The sequence below is a fragment of the Aotus nancymaae genome, unplaced genomic scaffold, assembly GCF_030222135.1.
Source record: "Aotus nancymaae isolate 86718 unplaced genomic scaffold, 86718_ANA_hifiasm-v0.15.2.pri h1tg000011l, whole genome shotgun sequence".
NCBI lineage: Eukaryota > Metazoa > Chordata > Mammalia > Primates > Aotidae > Aotus > Aotus nancymaae.
Window position 1 is genome coordinate 83,694,822 of NW_026988422.1, and position 24,806 is coordinate 83,719,627.

The window sequence follows — 24,806 nt, forward strand, 5'->3', positions numbered from 1 at the left end:
TGCTGTTAGTACTGTCATTAGTATTTGGTTAGACCTTTTGACTTCTCCATGGCCCCTGACAGGTGGTGCCATGCCAGTCTCCACTGAGTGGCAGCACCCAGGCCCTAGGTGAGCTCAAGTGTTTCTGGGCCCTGGGCATGAGGCTGGCCCAGCATGACCCTGCTGCTGTGGAGCACACGCTGCTGTGGCTCTGGCTCCAAGCAGGGCAAACACTCCCCAAGGAGAGCCCCGGAAGTACATCCTGGGGAGCTGTCTCGGCTGGCAGCTACGACTGAAGGCCTCAAAGGCCTTCTAGGCCTGGAGCCATGCGCCAAAAATCAAGTAGAAGAGGAGATCAGAAGGCCCAGCCACTAAGTCTCAAGGACCAAAAGTCTAAAAGTCGACAAGGCCAATACATCTGAAAGACATATGGAAATTTACGGCCATGAAAGCATGCACACAGGAGGCAAGCCATGTGCATATCTGCCGGGGTGGAGCCATGGAAGGAGAGCAGGGCGGGTGTGGGAAGGTTCCAGAAGACCTCGAGTCAAGGTCCTCATCTTACATGTGGGGAAACTGAGGCCCAGGGAGACAAAGACTCAAAGGCCCCTTCATGGGCAGCAGACCCAGCTGTCCTTCTCCATCACCCCTGGGTTCCACCCAAGGCTGCCCTACACTGACTGGGGTCCCACCAGAGCTGTTGGAACTCCGAAGTCATCCTTAGAAGCTGCTCAGTGCTTTACATTAGCTCATCAGGTTCCAGGGCGACGACGACCCACCCATGCCTGGGTGTCCTACTCAAAGAGACAGTTAACATTTCTGAGCAACTCTGCTCCTTTTTGAAGGGCATGGGGAGTGGGCCACAGGGAGCAGTGGGCCCCTTACCAATGGAGTCACTGTCAGTGAAGCCGAAAATGCCTTTCACTTGGTTGAAGGTAACATGCTTCTGAATCTTCACCACATTTTTGTAGAAACCTGGGCTCATCCTGCAAAGACAATCAGAATCAAATTTCACTGAGGGCAAAGTCACAGTTGTTAAAATTGGATGCCAAAGAGTGGTGGCACCAGCCAGACTCGGGGCCATAATGCGGTCAACACATAAACACTAGGAATGTGCCAGGAAGTCATCCAAAGGCAAAGATACCTGCATCAGGCAAAGCAGACACACGTTTACCGGTGGAGTTGACTGGGAAAGGCAGAAACCAGTGTGAAACTAACGTGAAGCAGACATACAAACAAGGCAAGAACACAATCAGATTCAGAGACTCGCTTATAGCACGAAAAATTTAAATTCTGCCAGAGTCAACAGTTCAGTGGGCTGTGGAACTCAAGTCTGGGAGCCCCCAGGAGCTTCTCCACTGAGACATACTGTGTTGTGGGAGACTATCTGCTTGTTTTTGGATGAGAGTATGGATAGAAACCCACGGCCCGAGAAGGAGGAAGGCTTGTCTCAGTGCAGCTGGTCCTCCTCACCTCTGGCCGCTACTCCCACTGCTGTTTGGGAGGAACTGACCCTATCCCTAGCAATGGGCTAGGCCACAGTGGCTGATTCAAGCAACCCAATTCTCTCTTCAGGATGGTGAGGGGTACAGCTTTGAGGCCTGGATCTGTGGCAGCCATTCTGCTACCAGGGTGAACTAGACTGAAGCAAACAGAGGGATGTGGGGGTTTGGCAGAACCCAGAGTGGCTTCTTTTTTTAATTTTTGAGATGGAGTCTCGCTCTGTTGCCAGGCTGGAGTGCGATGGCATGATCTCAGCTCACTGCAACCTCTGCCTCCTGGGTTCAAGTGATTCTCCTGCCTCAGCCTCCTGAGTAGCTGGGATTATAGGTGCCCACCACCATGCTGGGCTAATTTTTGTATTTTTAGTAGAGATGCGGTTTTACCATGTTGGTCAGGCTGGTCTCAAACTCCTGACCTAGTAATCTGCTGGCCTCAGCCTCCCAAAGTGCTGGGATTACAGGCGTGAGCCACCGCGCCCGGCAAGTGGCTTCTTATAGTGCATCTTTGGACTACTCTATTCAATAGCTTTTCCTCTAGGCCCTACCACGTGTCAGGCACTACGAAGGAAAAGGGGGAAGGCTGGTGTCTTTTAAGTGTTTGCATCATGTGGCAGGAGCTGTGCTAGGTGTTGCATAAGTGTCAATACTGCCAAACTCCCCTTCAAAGTAGTAGCATTGCCTCCGCTTTACAGTTAAAGACTATGCTCAAAGAAGTTCAGGGTCATGGTCACAGGCCCAATGAGTACAGGGGCTGGGATCCCAACACAGGTTCGCCAGGCCCTAAAGCCTGTGCTGTTCTCACCACATCTTCTCACTTTAGAAGAGTTTGGACTTTTGGCATAGGGTGGAGAACTACTGAATGTCTTTATGCAGGTGGGGTGGGGGTGTCAGGAGTGCAGGGACACTGGCCGTCTGGGCTGGGTGAAGCACAATGCTGGGAGGCCTGTAATGGTCAAGGTCAGTGCCAAGGTTCTGTCCAGGTTAACCAGAGGCAGCATGGGAGGGACAGACTGTGGCTTTCGCATAGCAGCTGGCTGAGTTTCAGGCCCTGGGGGGCACTGGAGACAGTGGGCGCAGTATGTGAAGGCGGATGCCAGGAGCACCCAGCATCCACATCACCCACTCAGCATAATGGAAACAACAGAGCAAGAGCACAACTAACAATGGCACTGCCTGGGAAGATGTGGCCTCTGCCTGCCTACCGGGCAAGCCAGGAACACTGCAGGCATGGAGAGGCCCTCCTGGGCACTGCAGCAGGCCTCACAGCCGGTAAGGACAGCAGCTGTCTGTCACCTGGGGAGATGGGCTGCAGCAAAGACTGCATGCACCCTTGGGATTGAGGCACCTGGGACACCCTAATCCCTATAAGGAGGGAAAGTCTCCAGTATCCCCAAACTGTGGCAGGACTGCAGCTCCGCAGTGCCTGATTGGTATTTCTTTTGTTTTTGAGACCGGGTTTCACCATGTTGGCCAGGCTGGCCTCAAACTCCTGACCTCGTGATCCGCCTGCCTCAGCCTCCCAAAGTGTTGCGATTATAGGCGTGAGCCAATGCACCCAGCCTGACTGGTATTTCTGAGTTAGAGCATTCTGCCTTTTCTTAGAAGACTGGTCATTACTTGTGGCAAGCTGCTGCCGCTGTGTTGGCTGTAGGGTGAATACAAGCGCTGCACCATGAGCATGCGTGATCCCTTCCTCAAGGGACAGCTGTACCCCTGCACAGCTGGGACAGACCCATCATGTAACAGCAGCCATACCAGTGCCCACACATGGAGGCTTCTCACTGGCTGCAGTGAACACACCTAACTGTATACCACATGTGGCTGAGTGACCAGTTACCCCAGGGAGGGCACCTGCCTTTCACTCTCAGACAGGGTTTAAAGTGGGAAGAGATTTTAAGTTACAACATTTACTGAGCGCTCCCCAGGTGCCAGGCATGGCTTGAAGCACTTTACATGAAGTGCAGGCACTATCATCTCCTGACCATGGTCTTCTCTACCCCTGCCCTTTGTCCCTATTATCACCGGATTATCACCATAGGACTCATTATCACCTGATTGATCACCTGTTAGCTGGTTCTCCCCATTAGAAGTACACAGCTGCTGAGATGGTTTTGCTCCCTGCTGTACCCTCAGCATGAGCCTGGCATATAGCAGATGTCCAATAAATATTGTAGAACAAATGAGCAGAGTGGGGAAAGAAGGCAGAGAGGATCTCCTCCCATGCCCAGGCCACACAGTGGGCAGCCGCCAAGCAGGGCACTTGCAACCTCTGCTATGCTGCCTGTCCCCCCAGCACCCAGCTCCTTACCTCACAGGAAAATGGGAGCCCAGACATTTAAGGACTTGCCCAAGGGAACAAGACCGAGCAGGGGCAGAGCTGGGTCTGGAACACAAGTTTTCAGACTCCCAGCTCAGTGCCTTTGCATCCCTCGGAGCGCCGACGGGAAGGCCTTTCTGGGCACATGTGCAATGTGCAGGGGGAAATGCACTGGCTTCCCGCCTCACAGAGGCCTCGCCACCTCCCTCACACTCAAACAAGGCGATGGCTGGCTCTGTTGAGTTTCCAGCTCCTAAAGACCAGGAAGGAGCTTTATGAAGCCAAAGATACAGATTTAGAGTTAAATTCAAGAAAGAAAAGTAAAATGCTCAAATGTTTAGAAGAAACTCTTAAAGTAAAATGTTTGGATAGAGGATTTAACCTTTAAAATGTCTCTCCTCACTTTAGGTTCAATATAAAATGCCTTTCAAGAAAGGATATCACAGACCCTTTTGATAGACTTACTATCTGGGTTTCATCTTTATTCCGTGTTTGTAAAGCAAAAGGAAGTTCTTGGCCAGGTGCAGTGGCTCACACCTATAATCCCAGCACTTTGGATGGCTGAGGCTGGCAGATCACCTGAGGTCAGGAGTTTGAGACCAGCCTGACCAACAGAGTGAAACCCTGTTTCTACTAAAAGTACAAAAATTAGCTGGGTGTGGTGGCGGGCGCCTGTAATCCCAGCTACTCAGGAGGCTGAGGCACAAGAATTGCTTGAACCCAGGAGGCAGAGGTTGCAGTAAGTCGAGACTGTGCCACTGCACTCCAGCTTGGGCGACAGAACGAGACTCCCTCTCAATAAAAGAAAAAGAAAAAAAAAAAGTTCTTACTGAGTGAAGGTGGAGGCTGGTCAGGAGCTGCAACTGCAGTTACCAAAGAGACAGCACAGGGAACAGCAGCCACTCTCCACATTCAGAGTGCTGAAGATGGGCTGCTCAGGTGGTGGTCTTTTCATGTGAACTGTTCAAAAGTTCATCTACCCCACTGTGTGTCTACTGGCTGAATCTGCTTCATGGAATATTACAGGCACTTGCCCCTGTCTTGCCACCAGCATGTACGTCCATCGAGGCAGGGACTCAGCTTTGCTTCTGCAGTGTCTGTGGGGCCCAGGAGGGGATGGGCCACAGAGAGCACAAATTCAGGAACTATGTGTCTTACCCACCTCCACCAGAGGTGGCAGAGGTGAGGCCCAGAGTGATGGAGGACTGGAGAGGGCATCTAAATTTGGTTGTGGGGAGGGAAAGCTCCCAGGAAAAGGTGATGCTTGATCATGCCTTTGGAAGAAAGTGTAGGAATTAGCTAAGTTGGGGGTGGCAGGATCAGTAGAGTGGGTGAGAATTCTGGGCAACACAGAGCATGTACAAAGGAGAGGGATGTTGAACTGCCCCCAATAGGTGGGTAAGACACATAGTTCCTGAATTTGTGCTTTCTGTGGTCCATCCCCTCCTGGGCCCCACAAGACACTGCAAAGCTGGAGGTAGCAGTGACGCTGGAGAGAACACAGGGCCAACCATGAAAGGGCTTTGTGCTAAGTGAAAGGTGAGAATTCTCATGGTCATCTAAGGAAGAGAACTGGGAAAGACCACAAGTGGAAAATGAGATTAGCTCTAAGTTCTAGGGAGAGCACTGGCTGCTGGGGGCAGTGGTACCGTGGGAAGAGGATAGTGGCTACTGGGCAATGCCAGCAGCACTGCCTGGCTGGAAAGGGAAGAGCAGAGCCCACGGTGTGTCTCTGCTGAAGTTCCATCAGTTGAATCATTGTATGGAATTGGGTGACAGCAAGGAAATAAAGTGCCATGAAAATTATACTAATAAGGCTGAGAGCGGTGGCTCACATCTGTAATCCCTGCACTTTGGGAGGCCAAGGCAGGTGAATCACTTGAGGTCAGAGTTCCAGACCAGCCTGGCCAACATGGCAAAACCCGGTCTCTACTAAAAATACAAAAAATAGCCTGGAGTGGTGGTGCATGCCTGTAACCCCAGCTACTGGGAGGCTGAGGCAGGAGAATCACTTGAACTTCCACCCAGCAGGTAGAGGTTGCAGTAAGCTGAGATCACACCATTGCACTCTGGCAACAAAGTGATACTCTGTCTCAAAAAAAAATTATGCTAATGATGACATCTATGTTCTTGTCTGATCTCATTTCATGGACATGGCCGCTATGACATGCAGCCACTAAATTCAGGTGCCAGGATCTGGATCCCTGACTACTTCCCTTCCTTCAAGGATGCCACAGAGCCTCCACACTCACATGGCAGAACCAAGAAAAGTAATTAAAAAAAATCTAATAGGTAACATTAGAAAGCAAATTGTTTTACTGGCTGATAGATGGCCAGATTTCCTATCAGGGCATGTATTGCTCTCAATGGATTATAAAGCCACTACTCAGTTTTAAGCTCTTATAAAAGGGAATATTCTAGGGAGGCGGCCCTAAGCAAGTGCTCCTGTGCTCACTGCCCACCTGCCTCTCTGGTGTCCCTCTCATCCTGCCTTGGCCTGGTTCCTGATGGTGAGCTAATATGGGACTGCCTGCTCAGAGCCCAGCCCAGGCTGCACGGAGGTAGCATTGAACCCATTCCTCCTGGGGAATCACTCAGAGGAGTAGAGTACTATGCCTTAGGGGAGGCGTACCATGCCTTTAGGGGAATACCATGCCTTAGGGGAGGAGTACCACACCTTAGGGGAGTACTATGCCTTAGGGGAGGAGTACCACACCTTAGGGGAGTACCATGACTTAGGGGAGTTCCACAACTTAGGAGCTCAAGAAATATTTGTTGAGCTAAATGGCATTCTTCTTGTGATGGTTGACCAAAGTCTTATTTTTCTAACACCTTCTTGTAATCATTTGGAATAAAACTTGAAGGATTTTCAGAACAAAATATTTTGGTCTATTAAATGGCTGATTAAAAGAACTAGACTGAGGAACTATGTAACCATTGAGTCTTCTCTCTGTGAGGAAAAGGTACATTGAAAAGGAGGAAGACATAACTCTGGAAGACTGACTATCCTTGGGGAGAAACTGCAATGCAGGACTTCCTGGCACAGCTGGGGATGAAAATCTGAGATGCCATCGTGCTGTGGCTGAGCCCGTATTTTAAATTTCTGTAAATTTAATTATGGAGGCAATAATCGAGTCCTTAAGATACTGATATCACTTAATCCTTTCTATTTATATACACAGATTTTCACCTCTAAAATTATTGGTAAATAAAACCAATAAACCAGCTAATAGCATTTAATGAAGGAAGAAGAACATTTACCAGGCCTTAAGACCATTTCAGATATTTCGGATTTAGCTGTGGTCATAGCAACTTGACATCTGCCTCTACCTATTGAAAAAGGCAGCCAGGCATTTTCTCCTTACCCCATGTAGTCCAGGTCAGAGAATATGAAAGTCTTGTTGATGTCAAAGCCACAGGCAATGATGTCCTTGGCATTCTCCACAGCATAGCCGTAGGCCTGGTCCAGGGTCAGGTCCTTCCACAGATACTTCTCGTCATCTGTCATCTGGATGACCAAGGGCACGTTAAACACATCCTGGAGCCACCTAAAGAAACATGGGGGAAGAAAGCTGATGTCTCCTCTCCCCTGTGGAGGAATGCCACTGTGCAACTGAAAACACGGTTCCTACTTAATGTAGGTTGAAACTTCCTTGCCTACAAAACCACAATTTGAATCATGATATGAATTTGACTTTGGAAAATGATAAGGGCTACTACCATTTATTGACCAAGATGGCCCTGTATGTTCTATGTTAGCTGCTCTACACACTTTGTTTTGAAGCTTACAACAGTTTTATGAGGCAGGTATCAGTCTCATCTTGAAGACGTGGAAACTCAGGCTCAGAGAAGTAGCTGGCCCATGGCCATGTGGACAGGGAGCAGGATGAGAAGAGGAGCATGTCTGGCTGACTCCAAAGCTGCACTCTCCCCATCACTCCATGTTCCTCTGAAGTGAGCCCAGGAACAAAGTGAATGGAAGCCAAAAAAGTGCCAACTCTTGACATCTTGGCTGCTCAGCAAATGAACTAGCATGATCTTGTCAGTTCTAACCATGGTTTATAAGTAACATTCTCAATTCACTGAGAGTAAGAAAAGTCATAAGATCCAATACTTACTTTGTGAAAATAAATGGAATGAGGTGACCCACATGCATTGCTTCAGAAGAGGGGCCCCTGCCCGTGTACAGATAAAATGGCTTCTTATTTTCATAGGCATCAAGAACCTGATTCATATCTCTAAAGGAAAAAGGAGAAGAGGAAAAGTGTGATTTTCTGAGAAAAACATCAAAGCACTAATGTACTTTTGGAAATGAAAAACAAAGACAGAGACGAAACAACATAGATAACTAGAGTTTGTTACCTTTGGTGCCTATGATATAAAAATGACAGGAAACTTCTACTGAAATGGTTTCTCCTATGAGTGTTTTAAAAAATAAAATGTGCAGGTTTGGAACGACATGTTTAAAAGACGGATCTGGCTGTGCAGTTACTGGGGCTCTTGGAATCCCTCCAAACATCAGTGCTGACATACTGTGAGCTTGGTACACTTCCCTGGGAACACTAGGCCAACGCCATACGATCCTTGCTCAGAATCATGCAGCTCGAGGACTCTCAGAACAAGACCAGGCAAACTACATGGGACCAGTCCTGGCTTAGCAGGGAAAGTAAGAATTGTCCTCTGGGAGTTCAGAGGTCAAGTCCCCAGTTGGAGATCTGATCTGGGTCCCTCAGCCAACTTGGGACTATGTATCTTCATCTGTGAGTCACTCTAGAGTCATTCCCCTCCCCATGAGGTTGCTTCCAATCTCAGCTGCCTGGGCCCTGCCTCCAGAGATTGATTCAATGGATCTGAGGTGCTCTCTGGGAATGTGTAATTTTAAAAAGCTCTATGAGGCTCCAATGTTCAGCAGGGTGGGAAACCAGCACTCCAGGATGAATGCCCTTTGTTTCTGGGTAAAGTGTCCCCAAATACAAGAGGAATATCTACTTTTTCCAGAGGTCTGGGTAGGAGAATCTAGAGAAGAGTATTCTGAAAGTGACTTCTCCTTACATTCCCCAAGACCAGGGTTAATAGTGCTCATCTCTGGACTGACACAATTGTGGGTGTTTGGTTTTTGGGCTTAGTTTTTATTTTATTCCCCATGAAATGCTCACATACTGCTTTTGAAATAAGGAAAGAAAATAACCTACAATTTTGGAAGTAAAGTATCTTTCTTTGGTTCTCACAATTAACTAAATTAAACTTTTATGGGCTTACAGAAGAGAAAAAAAATGCAGCTGTCCCATGAGCTGCTTTTCCCGTGTTTACAGGAAGCATCTGAGAACACACTGTGTGCTTGGTCCTGAGGTGCTCCTGAGAAGTGTGCAGAAATTTACTGGGCTCCAATTCTGAGCTCATCTTTTATGAGGATGGGTTTCCAGCAGAGACTCATTCAGCTACTGATGGAACCCAGGCACCTGCCCACCACTTGAAGCTTGACTGTGCATGGTAGATCTCATTTAATCCCTAATTTTACAGATGATAAAATTAGACAGAGTGGCAGTCTGAAATTTGAGAATGGGCAAATGCCTCAGGTCCTATGCTTTCTTAAGCCAAGAGGCTACAGGATTACTATACTGCAGTCAATAAATAAGTCATAAGGGCAGTAAGAAGAACCATGCAATGCTAAGATAAAAAACGCTGACTACAAACCAACAAAATTAGTAAACTTTGAACCAAAGTGACTGGGGGTGGGGGTGGTGGAATAAAACAGAAGACTCAAATTACCAAAATCAGGAATATAAGAAGGGGTATTACTACTAACCTTATAGGAATGAAAAGGATTACTATGTAAGGGAATACTAGGAATAACTGTTTACCAATAAATGAGATAACGTTGATGAAGTAGACAAATTCCTAGAAATATATTACTGAAACAAACCCAAGAAGAAACAGAAAATATGAACAGGTCTGTAACAAGCAAAAAGACTGAATTTAGTAATCAAAAAATTTCCTACCAAGAAAAGCCCCAAACCCCCTTTTCACTGGTAAATTCTATCAAATGTTCAAAAAAGAATTAACACCAATCCTTTGCAAGCTTTTCCAAAAAAAAAAAGCTGAATAAGAACTACATCCCAACTAATTCTATGAGGCCAGTATTACCCTGATACCAAACCGGACAAAGACATTAAAAGAAAACTGTAGACCAATATCCCTTATAAATACAGATATAAAAATCCTTAGCAACTCACAAACCAAATCCAGCAACACATAAAAAGGATTATACACATGATTGAAAATCAATTGATTTTCAACACCATGATCAAGTGGGATTTGTTCCAGGAATGCAAGGTTGATTCAACACATAAAAATCCATCAATGTGATATACCATACTAATAGAATAGAGGCCAAAACCCACATGATCATCTCAATAAACACTGAAAACGCATTTGATAAAATCTACCATCTTTTCATAATAAAAACACTTTAACATGATGAAGGGTATATAGAAAACCCACAGCTAACATACTCAATGGCGTATATTCAGTCTTTACTGAAAGCTTTTCCCCTAAGATCAGGAATAAGAAAAGGATGCTCACTTTTACCACTACTATTCAACAGCCTACTGAAGTTCTAGTCAGAGAAATTAGGAAAGAAAAAAAATCCAAATTAGAAAAAAGGAAGTAAAACTATCTCTAATAATAGGAGATATAATCCTATATGTAGAAAATCCTATAGAATCTGCAAAAGAAAAAAGCATTAGAGCTAATAAACTCAGCAAAATTTCAGGATATAAGATTAATACACAAACATCAGTTGTATTTTTTTTGTTTTGAGATGAAGTTTTGCTCGTTGCCCAGGCTGGAGTGCAATGGCACGATCTCTGCTCACTGCAACCTCCGCCTACCGGGTTCAAGCAATTCTCTTGCCTTAGTCTCTTGAGTAGCTGGGATTACAGGCACCCACCACCATGCTGGGCTAATTTTGTATTTTTAGTAGAGACGGGGTTTCACCATGCTCAGGCTGGTCTCAAGCTCCTGACCTCAAGTGATCCACCTGCTCAGCCTCCCAAAGTTCTGGGATTACAGGTGTGAGCCACTGTGCCTGGCCATCAGTTGTATTTCTATATAGTAGCAATCAACAATCTGAAAATGAAATTAAGAAAATGCCACTTATAATAGCATTAAAAAGATAAAATCCTTATGATTTAATCAAAGAAGTGCAAAACCTATACACTGAAAATTACAAAATTTCAAAGAAAGAAATGAAATAAAAAGAAATCCCATGTTCATGAATTCATATTTTAAGATGGCAATACTCTACAAATGAATCTCCAGATACAGTGCAATCCCTATCAAAATCCCAGCTGCTGCTTTTGTGGAAATGGAAAAGCTGAAATTCATATGGAAACGCAAGGGGCCCAGAATACCTAAACACTCTTGAAAAAGAACAAAGTTTGAGGATCCACATTTTCTAACTTCAAAACTCACTACAGAGCTATAGTAATCAAGACTATATAGTACTAGCATAAGGATAGATATATAGATCAGTGGCATAGAGTTGAAAGTCTAGAATGAAATCTTTAAATACATGGCCAATTCATTCCTGGCAAAAAATGCCAAAAAATTCAGTAAGGAAAGAATAGTCTCTTTGAAAAAGAGTGCAGAGATAGTCTGGGTGTGGTGGCTCACACCTGTAATCCCAGCACTTTGAGAGGCTGAGGTGGGCGGATTACGAGGTCAGGAGTTCAAGACCAGCCTGGCCAAGATAGTAAAACGCTGTCCCTACTAAAAATACAAAAATTAGCTGGGCATGGTGTGCACCTGTAGTCCCAGCTACTCAGGAGGCTGAGGCAGGAGTATCACTTGAACCTGGGAGGCGGAGGTTGTGGTGAGCCAAGATTGCACTTCAGCCTGGGTGACAGAGCAAGACTGTCTTAAAAAAAAGAAGAATGAAGTTGGAGCTGTACCTCACAAGTATACAAAAATTAACTCAGAAAGGATAAGAAACTGAAAAGTAAGAGCTAAAACCACAACCTTTGATTGGGCAGTGGTTTCTTAGATATCATACTAAAAGCACAATCAAAGATAAAATAAACTGGACTTCATCAAAATTCAAAAACTTTTATATTCAAAGGACTATCAGAAGAGTGAAGAGACAACCTATATAATGGAAGCAAATATTTGCAAGTAATATATGGATGGGAAACTAGTATCCAGAATATATAAAGAACTATTATAACTCAACAATAAAAAGACAAACAACTCAATTAAAAAGTAGGCAAAGGATCTGAACAGACATTTCTCAAAACAAGATATAAAAATTGTTAATAAGCACATGAAAAGATTCTCAACGTCACGGGTCATTAGGGAAATACAAATCAAAACCACAACGAGATACTACTTCACATCCATTAAGATGGCTATAAAACACAACACCATGGAAAATAACAAGTGTAGGTGAGGATGTGGAGAAATTGGGAGCTTCCTATGTTGCTGGTGGGAAAGTAAAATGATACAGTTGCTACAGAAAAGTCTGTCAGTTCCTCAAGGAGTTAAATGTGGAATTACTATATGAGCCATTAATTCTATTTCAAGGTATATGCTCAACAGAATTGAAAACATACATCCACCCAAAAACTTGTATACAAATGGTCAGAGCAGCATTATTGATAACCAAAAAGTGAAAATAACTCAAATGTCCATTAACTAACCAATGAATAGACAAAATGTGAGTTGTATCTATTTAATGGAATATTATTTGGCAATAAAAAGGAATCCAGTTCTGATATATGCTACAACATGGAGGAACCTTAAAAATGTTATGCAAAGTAAAAGCCACACACAAAAGGCCACGTTATACAATCCTTTATATGAAATGCTTAAATCTATATATAGAGAAAGCAGATTAACGGTTGCAAGTGGGGAGGGAGAAATGGGGGATGACTGCTTAACCCATTTATGCCTAGTGTTCCATTAATGGAACACTAAGCTTGTAGGAGTTATTTATATCCTACTGCTCAAGATGATCACCAAGGTCTGATTTTTCACAAAAAAATTTTGTCACCTCTGGCATAAATGGGTTAATGGTTAGAGGTTTCTTTTTGGGGTGATGAAATGTTTTGGAATTAGATAGTCATGATGGTCTCACAACCTTGTGAATATACTAAAACCCACTTAATTGTATACTTAAAAAAGTGAGTTTTATAATATGTTAATTAAGGAAAACTTTTTGATTACAATCTGCCCAGAAAGTGGGTTGAACAAGGCCTGGAGTTCTTTGCAGGTAGAATTCAAAGTGTTTGAGCAGACTGCTGGGCTCTGCCCTGGGAGGTGTTCTCCTGTAACCATGAAGTGCCAGTAGAACAGAATGACCCTATCTCAGATCATAAATTTCATGGACACAGCTTCAAAAATGGGCCTGACTGAACCCAGATAACCTGTAGGGTGGGAGAGGCAGAAACCCTTTGGAACCTGCCCATATCTTGATGTTATCTGCATGGAATTTATGGCTTGAGGTACAGATGCTCTGTTCCATGCATTCTCTATTAGCTTGTCTTTTGGTATGATTTATGAGCAAGTCAATACAATAGGAGGAAGAGGGTTTGGAATTTCAGGAAGCCTACTGTTTGTCGTGTGGGAAATGTTGAATTTGGACATATTAATCTCTTTTGTTTTCATGACATTTTATAATTTATTTACAGCATGTCATCTGGCAAGAGTTTCATCTGCAATCTATTGATTCCCATCTTGTGAGGTGGGCAGTCTACAAATGAAAAAACTAAGGGCCTGCGGGTGAATGGACAAGCATGATCCCACAGTGGGTACTGACAGGACAGAGGGTGGATCCCAGCTTTCTGACAGCTAGCCATCACTTTTCCCACAGTGCCAGGCAGCTTATTAAGAGAGCTGCCTTATGATTTTTTAAACTAAAAGAAGAGGACAGGTGAGAAGGCCTGTGGTGAAGGGCCCCTAACCTGTGTGAGAAGAAGATGCCTCTGCGCAAGAAGTGGTGTGGTCTTTGGCCGGTGGCTCTCTCTATTCGGTTTATTAGCTCTTTGTCAATTTTACTGCTTCCGAACCGAACTGGAAAAAATTGGAAAAAAGAAGAGATGACTTTCTTATGTGGCAGGATGTTTAGTGATCAGATATTATTGAAATAAAGGTAAAAAAAGTGATCCATGCACAATCTTGATGAATGCAAACCTCTTTCGGCCTTCTACTAACCATCCTTACCCCAACATAAAGTAAAAGGTTTTTGTATTAAAATAACAGCTGAGATCAACATGACCAACAAAACAGGAAATAAATTACAACACAAAATGCTGTTTTGCCTGAGACCGGTTATTCTGATGGGAAACATCCAGAATGTGGTCCAGCTAGCAACTTTTGACAACAAAATACAAATATACACACATATTTATATATATATATATTCACTTGAGGTAAAATTTATATTCATTGACAATCATGATTTCTCACATTCTTTATTTGTTGAACTGAATTAACGTCTGTCGTCAAGTGAATCTTCCCTCATTGATAGTCTATACTCAAATCATGGAAAATGGCTTTGACTTAGATGAAACATTTTAGTTCTATTTCTTCTGTGACAATTAGCAATGATCTCAGAGTAAAGACTTCAATGGAATGGCAAAGTCATCACTCTTAAGCTGACTTCCAGCCTTCTAGGTCCATAGCCAGTATTCACTCCAATATCCATTACTGGAGGTGAAACCTAAGTAATCTATAATTGACTTGTAGCTACTAAATGTTTTAAACGACCATGTCTTTTCTTTCTTTTTTTTTTTTTTGAGACAGAGTCTTGCTCTGTCGCCAGGCTGGAGTGCAGTGGAGCAATCTTAGCTCACTGCAATCTCCGCCTCCTGGGTTCAAGCAATTCTCTTGCCTCAGTCTCCCGAGTAGCTGGGACTACAGGTGCGTGCCACCACACCCAGCTAATTTTTGTATTTTTAGTAGAGATGGGGTTTCACCATGTTGGCCAGGATGGTCTTGATCTCTTGACCTCGTGATCCACCCGCCTCGGCCTCCCAAAGTGCTGGGATTACAGGTGTGAGCCACCGCGCCCGGCCTTAAATGACCATTTCAGTAGAGCTTTCCCAAGTTCTGAAGTGCTCAAAAAAAGGGAAAAGCTTCTACTAAGCTGTCAACTATAGATTATTATTTTGAAATTTATGTTGTTATTTTAAAATAATCCTTTGGGAATATTGCACAACCAAAAGATTTTAGAATCCACTTTTTTCTTGGCATTAAAGCTTCACTGAATTTATGATTAATTCAACATTTAAAAACATTAATGGACTCAACTCAATGGAACCACTTCTAAAAGATGAGGCTTTTTTCTGGGAGGAAAGCAGAGGACGTACCAATGAGCTTATCATAGTCTATGCCTTTTGCACTGCTCGTCTGTACTGTCCATGGGTCCACAAAATCCTCTTCAGCTTCTGTGGCTTCTGGGCCATGATTAATGCCAGGTGCTGGGTTCCCTGGAGGACAGTCAGCCTTGTAATCCTCCCCCATGGCAGCTTTGTAGCTCATTTTTAACGACAGCAACATCTTTACTGCAGAATCAATTTCATCCTGAAAAAGGAAACAAAAGTGATGGCTAAAAGTATTACTAATAGCTGATATTCTCTGAATGCCCATTCTCTGGCAGACACTGTGCTAAATCCTTTCACACGCGTTACCTCAGTCTCACACCAACCCTACAAGGCAGGCATCATTGTCACTGTCCTTTTCCAGCTCAAGAATCTGAGACTCAGAGAGGAGAAAGAGCTTACCCACAGAATCACAGCAAGTCCTCAGCTCAAAAGCACTTCATTTTTATCTGTTATTCTCGTGCTACCACGAACACCTTGGGACAATAGCAGTGACACAATATATACTGTCGTTTATGACAAAGTTCATATGCTAAAGATTTGTCAAATGCCACTGATGCCAGAGAACGTGTGTGACAAGCTCCTTTAATTGAGTATCCTGGAATTCTGCATTGGAACTAATTTTTACATTCCACGCAGGTTGAATGAATATTTGTGGAAACTTAACCAGTGATGTCACTAAGGATAGTAAGAGCAACTAAAACAGATAAAAGCAAGGACAAAAAATGTAGGCACGCAGGCTATAAATTAAGGAGGGATTCACTGGGAAATAGTTTTATCACTACATTTTAGAGTCTTATCAAACTATCTTGAAGAAAAAAAAAAAAACAAGAAAAGTAAAATGCACCCTTGGGTAGTCTGGAAATCTATTAAAGACTCTTTTGCAGGAGTCCATAGTGGCCACCCCTGGAAGCCTGGTGTTTAAAAAAGCAGGCCTTAATTAAGCTGATTAGTCATGCTATGCCCTAAAGCTCTATTCTGGTAATTGGCCTTGCTGGATTAGATCACAAACAAAGAATATACCCAGTCCAATTTGCTTGCCAAGGGAAAAACAAACATTTCCACTTACGGTTTACACAGAACGTTCTTTTTTTTTTTTTTTAAATCTCCTCAAATTCCTTTTACCATGTACAGAATGTTCTATAAACACCAACCTCCATTAAGAGACAACTGTTGCATTAGGTACAGCACCTAGACCAGAGAGGACTGCGATTCCAGAGTGATCTGTGTTTCAAACTACAAAATTATCTGGAACTCATCATTAAAATGAGTCAGATTTGTGGAATTAGTAGCCCAATGGATACAAGTCATAGATGAGATGTCTGCCCAGGTTAGATAGGTAAGTATGTTTTATCCATCTCATTTCTGTAGTACCTAGGCTCAGTACTTGTAGAAAATAAATGTTTCGTGTGTATAATTATCCAATTCTCTACGGGAAGGCTTACCTTGCTTTGAAGTACACGGCAGTCAATATCCCTTAATAACTAGCTTCGTTGACATTTCATACTCTATGTGGTCTAATTCTGCTTGTAACTAAGAGGCTCTGTGAAAGTCAAACATTTAACCAATGTCCCTGGCTCAAGCACCATCTGCATTCTGGTATAGCACTGAAATAGACAAGTAGGCTCACCTTGTCTATTTTCTTATAATCAGTCTTAATCAGTGTCTGAACCAGGACACTGAAACAGTATTCAAATGTTGATGTTAGCTGGGTGCAGTGGCTCACGCCTGTAATCCCAGCACTTTGGAAGGCCAAGGCAGGTAGATCGCCTGAGCTCAGAAGTTCAAGACCAGCTTGGGCAACATAGCAAAACCCTGTCTCTACAAAAATAAAAAAAATTAGCCATGCATGGTGGCGCACACCTGTGTTCCTAGCTAATCGGGGGGCTGAAGTGGGAGGACTGCTTGAGCCCGGGAGGCAGAGGTTGCAGTGAGCCAAGACTGCACCACTGTACTCCAACTGGGTGATGGAGTGAGACCCCACCTCCCCAAAAAACCAGAAGATCAGTTTTGTTTTTTTGGGACAGGGTCTTACTTCAGTCTCCCGAGTAGCTGGGACTGCAGGTGTGTGCCACCATGTCGGGCTAATCTTTAATTTTTTTGTAGAGACAGGGTCTCACTATGTTGTCCAGGCTGGTCCCAAACACTTGGCCTCAAGCAATCCTCTTGCCTTGGTCTCCTAAGTGCTCGGATTATAGGCATGAACCACAGTGCCCAGCCAAAAGCTGACGTTCAGAAAAAGAAGCCAGACCCAAGTCTATATACTACTTGATTATATACAGTTCAACCACAGGTAGAGCTAGCCCTGGTGGAAGGAGTCATGGCAGAGGCTGAGGGGCGTGAGGGTGGCTTCCAGGTGCTCTATGCTGGCTCTTGATTTGGGTGCTGGTTACACAGATGTGGTCATTTTGTGAAAATTCAGTGAGGTGCCTGCTTATGATCAGCATATTTCTCTGTATTAGCGGTATATTTAGATTTTGAAGTTACTTACACAAAAAGGAAAAGAAGGAAAAGGCTCTGCTCTCTTTCTTAATACCTAAGATCCAGCATTGCTTCTTCAGTTCTCTTCAAACTATTTCCCCTCACAGCCCTCGGATTCTGACTTATTCCCCCTTAGGAAACTCTCTGCTTTAATGAGCTGCTGCTACTGAAGGACGTGGATCTTATTCTTTAGATACACTGGAGCAGAAAAGACCTTTGAGGTCCATGGCCTAGATAAATGGCAGGCCAAGGAAGAGCTGATGGTGCCCGCTCAGAGAACTGGCGCTCCCAATGTGGCTCAAACTATTTTGCTAAAAGTTAATTTTTAAAATTTCCAAAACATCAAGTGCTTCTAGTACCAAGACATTTCAGGGTCAGATACAAATGTACTTTTGAATTTTTCATCATTTAACTCTGGTCTCTTTGTGTAACCTCTGATGTCTTCAACATGTGCCAGCCAATTGCATTAGTCAAAGAATACACTTGGAAGTTATTACAAAATGTATTAAGTTGATTAAAATAATGAACATAATTGCAGTCACTAAGAATTACTAACTAAAATCATTTACTAAATGTTATTCAAATTTAATATTAAATGGACAAAAATAGCACTGTCAACTTCCCAAAATGATGGGCTTACGTAACCCCACTGGGTCTTTTATTTATTTTATATTTTTGTTTTAAAACAACTTGGTTTAATCTTTCAAGCCCCACTTGGTGAGAAAATCACTTTTTGTAAATAAGCAACTTCTTTTTTTTTTGACATTACTTTCTTTCAGTGCTATTTATTTCCTTTAAAATACGAGCTGGGTGCAGTGGCTTGCATCTATAATCCCAGCAACTTGGTAGGCTAAGGCAGGAGGATCACTCTTGAGCCCAGGAGTTCAAGGGCACTAAGCTATGATCGAACCACTGCAATCCAACGTGGAAAGAGTGAGACCCTGTCTCAAAACACACACACACACACACACACACACACACACATGCGTTTAAACTGAGTACCAAACAGTCAAAGTAAATTACTGAGGAATGTGAGATAGTTGACACCGTCTGGTAACAAGCAAGGACTAGATGTTTGAAAAGAAGACAACAGATAACAGGAGTTGAAAGTGGGCCGGGCGCGGTGGCTCACACCTGTCATCCCAGCACTTTGGGAGACTGAGGTGGGCGGATCGCCTGAGGTCAGGAGTTTAAGATCAGCCTGGCCAACATGGCAAAACCCTGTCTCTACTAAAAATACAAAAATTAGCCGGGCATAGTGGCAGGTGCCTGTAGTCCCAGCTACTTGGGAGGTTTAGGCAGGAAAATTGCTTGAGCCCAGGTGGCAGAGGCAGAGGTTGCAGTGAGCCGAGATTGCGTCACTGCACTCCAGCCTGAGCGGCAGAGTGAAACTCCATCTCAAAAAAAAAAAAAAGAAAAAAGAAAAAGAAAGTGATAGTGATGGAAGTCATGGAGAAGCTGGGGGACCTAGGAGTGGAGGCACCCCAGAAGGAAATGAAATGCTTACATTCCAGTTAAAGATGCATACTGATGATGATACTTCTGAAACCTACTATAACAAAAGCAGAGATTTTTTTTTTTTTTTTTTTTTTTAAAGCATAATCCCACAAGAACAAAAGAAACGAGAAGAGGATGACAGCAACGAGGTTTCAGAAGCTGGAAAGCTGATGGATGACCAGTGCCTAACAGCATGAGAGAAAACGAATGCTAGACATCGCAGAAACACTGGTAAGTGACCAAGTGTACACTGCCATGCAATTGCCCAAAGGCTCAGGCCTTAGTGACCTCGGGTACTTATAGGAGTGGGGGTGAAAGTGGGTTATGAAAACAGGAGGCTGGTTGAAGTCTCTTGAAGAAGCAGTTATTGGGAACCCCTCTCCCCTTGGCCAAGGGAGTGTCACACTTTCCCCTCCATTCCAAGGTTTCATGTCGAGAGAGGGCAGAGTTACAGGTACCTAGACTAGGGGCAATCTGCACAGTTGGGGCACTGGCAGCACACAGAGAATAGGGAGCTTCAGGGAAGGATCCCACAACCCTTCTCTCCCACTCAGCCATGGAATGCTGGCAGCTGGACTCACCCCTTCTGAACAGTGGACTGGGGGAGCTTTCTCTGGGGAATCTCACTTAACTTTAAAGGGGAGCTGCCTGCTCATTCTCCAGGGGTGGAACCTATGTTGATAAGCTCCTCCCCAATAAACAGTCCATCCAGCAGCTTTTTTAAAGTGTACTCCCCAAAACATGAGTAAACAGCCAAGAAATACCAAACATTTGAGAATTGCCTCTAATATCAAAGACAGGTAGAAAAAAATTAAGATGGATAAAGCTGGGATTATAAAGGATGTAGAGGACATGTGGAAAACTACCATTAAGATCTCAGAAAAGGATGGTAGTGTACCTATGAATCAGGGCAGGGTGCTATGAGGAAACTTCAGCGAGCATACCTGCTCCTGGAAGTTAAAAATGATAGGAGAAATGGAAAACAATAGGAGGGTTAGAAAATCAGAGAAACAGTCTCCGAATTAAAAAAAAAAAGTCTGTGAAGAAAGAAAACAGAAGGGATCAAAGAAATAATGATTTCTGAGAATTAACAGTCATGAGTTTCTAGTTCGAAAGGCATGCTGAGCCCCCATACCATGAAATTTCAGAACACTGGAACAAAGAAGATCCTGCCAACTTCCAGAGAGAAAAAATGGAGGAATGGCATCTGGCTTCTCTGCAGCAAGCCCAGAAGCTGGGTACCAATGGAGCAGTGGCTTCAGCATTCCCAGGGGAAATCACTTTCATGCGAGAACCCTACACCCAGCCTAGTTATCAATCAAGTTTTTTTTTTTTTTTTTTTTTTTTTGAGATGGAGTTTCGCTCTTGTTTCCCAGGCTGGAGTGCAATAGCGCGATCTCGGCTCACCACAACCTCCGCCTCCTGGGTTCAGGCAATTCTCCTGCCTCAGCCTCCTGAGTAGCTGGGATTACAGGCACACGCCACCATGCCCAGTTATTTTTTTTTGTATTAGTAGAGATGGGGTTTTACCATGTTGACCAGGATGGTCTCGATCTCTTGACCTCGTGATCCACCCGCCTCGGCCTCCCAAAGTGCTGGGATTACAGGCTTGAGCCACCGCGCCCGGCCTCAATCAAGTTTTAGGCAAAATAAATACACTTTCAGATGGGCAAGATCCCCCCAGAAATACTTCCTTTGCAATATTTTTTTCAGAAACAATTGGAAGATTTGCTCTGCCCAAAGAGTAAAGCAAAGAGGAATAAGATGCAGAAGCAGGAAACGGGACACCCAATCAGCAGGGGTGAAAGGAACTCCTGGGTTGACAGTGAAGAAAGATAACAAGATGGGCAGTGCAGGAGGCAAGAGTCACCAGTCCAGAGGGAAGCAGGCAGGTTTTGGGAGAGATCGCCTCAAGAAGATGAACTTGACACACTAGTTGATGTGTGTCGAAAGGAGATTCATCTGACTGGGAAAGGACTTGGAGAAACATTATCATTAGTATCATTCACATAAAAAAAGTCAAGCAAACAGAAATTAAGACAAATGTTAACTCCAGAGAAAACAAAAGCTGGGCGAGAAAGGAAGAGTAGTCATTCTATCCTTGATGGTTTGAGGGCGAGAAAGGAGTACTCATTCTATCCTTGATACAGATACTGACCTAACTGCAACTGCAATACAGATGGAGAGACTGCCTGGACGGGAAGTGGCTGGGAAAGTACAAATTCTTCATTTCCACGTGAAAGCTCCCAACTTGAAAATCAACAAGGAGCAATATAATAAGCAGAATATTTGTAGATACGGGGAGTACATAATCAAAAGACCAGCTAAAAGAATTGAGCAGGAAATAGGGAGAGGTGGGCTGGAGGGCTGCTGTATTTCACAAAGGCTTTGAGAACCCCTGACTCTTTAGATCACAGGCATCCCAATGTTGATAAAGGGAAAAACACATTTAAAACTATAACCAAGGCCGGGTGTGGAGGCTCACACCTGTAATCTCAACACTTTGGGAGGCCGAGGCGGGTGGATCACCAGAGGTTGGGAGTTTGAGACCAGCCTAACCAACATGGAGAAACCCCATCTCTACTAAAAATACAAAATTAGCCAAGCGTTGTGGCACATGCCTGTAATCCCAGCTACTTGGGAGGCTGAGGCAGGAGAATAGCTTGAATTGGGAGGCAGATGTTGCAGTGAGCCGAGATCATGCCACTGCACTTCAGCCTGGGCAACAAGTTTGAAACTCCATCTCAAAAAAACACAAAAAACAAACAAAAAACCACTACAAAATTAGCTGGGTATGGTGGTGCATGCCTGTAATCCTAGCTACTTTGGGAGGCTGAGGCAGGAGAATTGCTTGAACTGGGAGGCGGAGGTTGTAGTGAGCTGAGATTGTACCATTGCACTCCATTCTGGGAAACAAGAGTGCAACTCCCTCTCAAAAAAACAAAACAAACAAAACCCAACAACAAAAAATTATAACCAAAACACCTCAGTCATTGAGGAAACCATCTCCTCCAGAGTAACAGCCCTACAGACTTGGGAGGCTCAGCTGCCTTCATGGATAACCCAACAAAATCACCTACCTTTGATGCATTTCTGGCTTTCAGGGCCCTCACGTGCTCCCCTTGAGTGGTGATGCTGTTGAACAGCTCCAGTGCAGAGGCACAGGCCTCACTGTTGGCCATGTTAGCCATCTCTCAGAATGGCCGGCCAGGGGTCAGAGGCTCTGTTCAGCAGAGGAGTCAAGACTGGGGGGAAAAAGGAGAGAGAGGGAAAAAGAGAGATTAACAAAACACTGCAGCTGTTTTTCCTTTCCTGGATTGAGTCCATTTTTCTGAAAAGGTTGTGAGGTGAGTTACAATGAAGGACATGGATAATACGATAAAAAGAGAAGCAGAAATTTGGGGCCATGAAAAAGAGGAAAAGGGGAAGAACAAATGGCAATGATGAGGACTAAAGGAGTGACTAGGATTTACTGACTTAAGATCTGCAAAAGAGAGACCCTCCTAGTTAAGACTGAGTTTGCATTTGGTGATGCTCCCTGTACCCCACCCAGTGCCCAGAACATAGGACTCCAGTTTGCTCAGGGTATAAACATCAATGTGTTTTAACAAACCTAAGTTCATTAGTGCTATACATATTTGGCAAATTACTATATTACGATATACTGTTTTGTTTTTTTTTTTGAGATGGAGTCCCGCTCTGCCACCCAGGCTGGAGCGCAGTGGTGCGATCTCAGCTCACTGCAACCTCTGCCTCCCGGGTTCAAGCGATTCTTCTGCTCAGCTTCCTGAGCAACGGGGGCTACAGGGGACTGCCACCAAGCCCAGTGAATTTTTGTATTTTTAGTAGAGGCGGGGTTTCATCATGTTGGCCAGGCTGGTCTTGAACTCCTGATCTCAGGTGATCTGCTTGCCTCAGCCTCTCAAAGTGTTGGGATTACAGGCGTGAGCCACAGCATCCAGCCACTATTTGCTGTTTATCTTAATTGCCTTGGGGTTGAATTCTCAGGCCTTTGTAGTCATAACCAATATACTGCTGAGCAAATGTCTTCCACTGCTGGCCAGCTGCTCTCAGACAAAGTGAGCTCTGGGGTGGAAGACAGGGCGTTACCTGTCCTAGGTTCCACATAGGGTAAGGACTGTCTGCAATGTGTCTGTTCCACATACTGCCTTATTTAACTATAAACCTTTGGAGAAGGTGTGTCTGCACCTCCTAGTAGTCATTATTCACCATTACCCTTGCAGAAGGTAGGGACAGGGCAGACAGAGACTGTGCCGACATTAACCCATTCTTGGCTCAATCACTTGCTCTATTTTTTTTTTTGAGATGAGGTTTTGCTCTTGTTGCCTAGGCTGGAGTGCAATGATGCGATCTCAGCTCCCAGGTTCAAGAGATTCTCCTGCCTCAGCCTCCCAAGAGCTGGGATTACAGGCATGCGTCACCATGCCCAGCTAATTTTGTATTTTAGTAGAGACAGGGTTTCTCCATGTTGGTCAGGCTGGTCCCGAACTCCTGACCTCAGGTGATTCACCCGCCTTGGCCTCTGAAAGTGCTCAAATTACAGGTGTGAGCCATTGCATCTGGCATCACTTCTTTCTGACTGTCAGTTTCCTCACCTATACAATGGCACCACAAGGAACTTCTTCATCTACCCCAGGCTCTTATGAGAACAAAAGGAGAAGAAAAGGCATGGAAGCACTTTGTAAACTGTAAAGCAAGATGTAACTACATTACGAGTACTGTTATTGATTTTCTTTTGTTTCTTAGGGTTCCAAAGAGTGGCTGAACTCCAGCTTCTTTTAACTTGCTGTAAAACCTTGGAGGAGGACAATGAGAAGGCTAGTGTCTGAGCTGCTAACTTTGAACACCTCTGTACCTGTTATTGTTCTAAGCACCTTATATGTGTCAATTCACTTAAGCCTTCCAGCAGTCCTATGAAATAGATTTGTTATCTCCATTTTATAGATGAGGCACAGAGGGGTTAAAAAAAACTTGCCCAAGGCTTGGTATGGTGGCTTATACTTGTAATACTGGCATTTGGGGCAATATAGTGACTCTACAAAAAAATGAAAAAAAAAAAATTAGCTGGGCATGGTGGTGCGCCTGTAATTCCAGCTACTTGGGAAGCTGAAGCGGGAGGATCACTTGAGCCCAGGAGTTTGAGGCTTCAGTGAGCTATGTTTGTGCCACTGGACTCCAGCCTGGGTGACAGAGCAAGACCCTGTCTCTAAAAAAAAAAAAAAACTGTTAGATATAATGAACCCCAAGTTTCTCTTCAAAAGAATCAGTATGTCAGTATGTTCAGCTTTCTTCTTATTTAATTCTCTATTTTAAAGTTTAACTTTCTTGTAGTTTCAATAAACAACCTTTTCCACCAGTTCTAATCAGTAGTTCACATCTGTTTCCCCCCCATCCCCCGGTCCCCTGCCCTGACCCATCCTGGTCACCTGCTTTGACCCCTGCTTACCTGCTCTGACCTGCCCATAACTGTCCTTCCTGCCAAACCTGTTCCCTTTAAAATAGCCAATTGGAATAAGATTAGACTGTCAGTCTAACCCTAGCCAATAGGGGAAAGACACAGCAGTAGGGGTGACCTTCGTCAGGGCATAAGTACCCCCTCCCCTCCTTGTACAGGTGTGTGGCTACCATTGC

General features: G+C 44.2%; 1 protein-coding gene and 1 long non-coding RNA gene across 3 annotated transcripts in view; one reads left to right on the plus strand and one right to left on the minus strand.

Annotated features, from left to right (window-relative positions):
• Positions 1-24,806, minus strand: part of WARS1 (tryptophanyl-tRNA synthetase 1) — a 39,429-nt gene that overhangs the window by 9,668 nt on the left and 4,955 nt on the right. For both annotated transcript variants that reach the window (XM_012471243.3, XM_012471242.3), the window contains exons 2-7: positions 22,235-22,399; positions 15,165-15,378; positions 13,758-13,866; positions 7,917-8,036; positions 7,164-7,346; positions 865-965 (exon numbers count right to left, since the gene is read on the minus strand). In XM_012471243.3, the coding sequence (XP_012326666.1) occupies positions 865-965; positions 7,164-7,346; positions 7,917-8,036; positions 13,758-13,866; positions 15,165-15,378; positions 22,235-22,345 (838 nt within the window). In that variant the 5' untranslated portion in view covers positions 22,346-22,399. The remainder of the gene's footprint in view (positions 1-864; positions 966-7,163; positions 7,347-7,916; positions 8,037-13,757; positions 13,867-15,164; positions 15,379-22,234; positions 22,400-24,806) is intronic.
• On the plus strand, positions 16,181-24,531 carry LOC105730197 (uncharacterized). Its single transcript, XR_001110425.3, has 3 exons — positions 16,181-16,515; positions 19,255-19,385; positions 23,922-24,531. It is a non-coding gene; the product is annotated as an uncharacterized LOC105730197 (long non-coding RNA).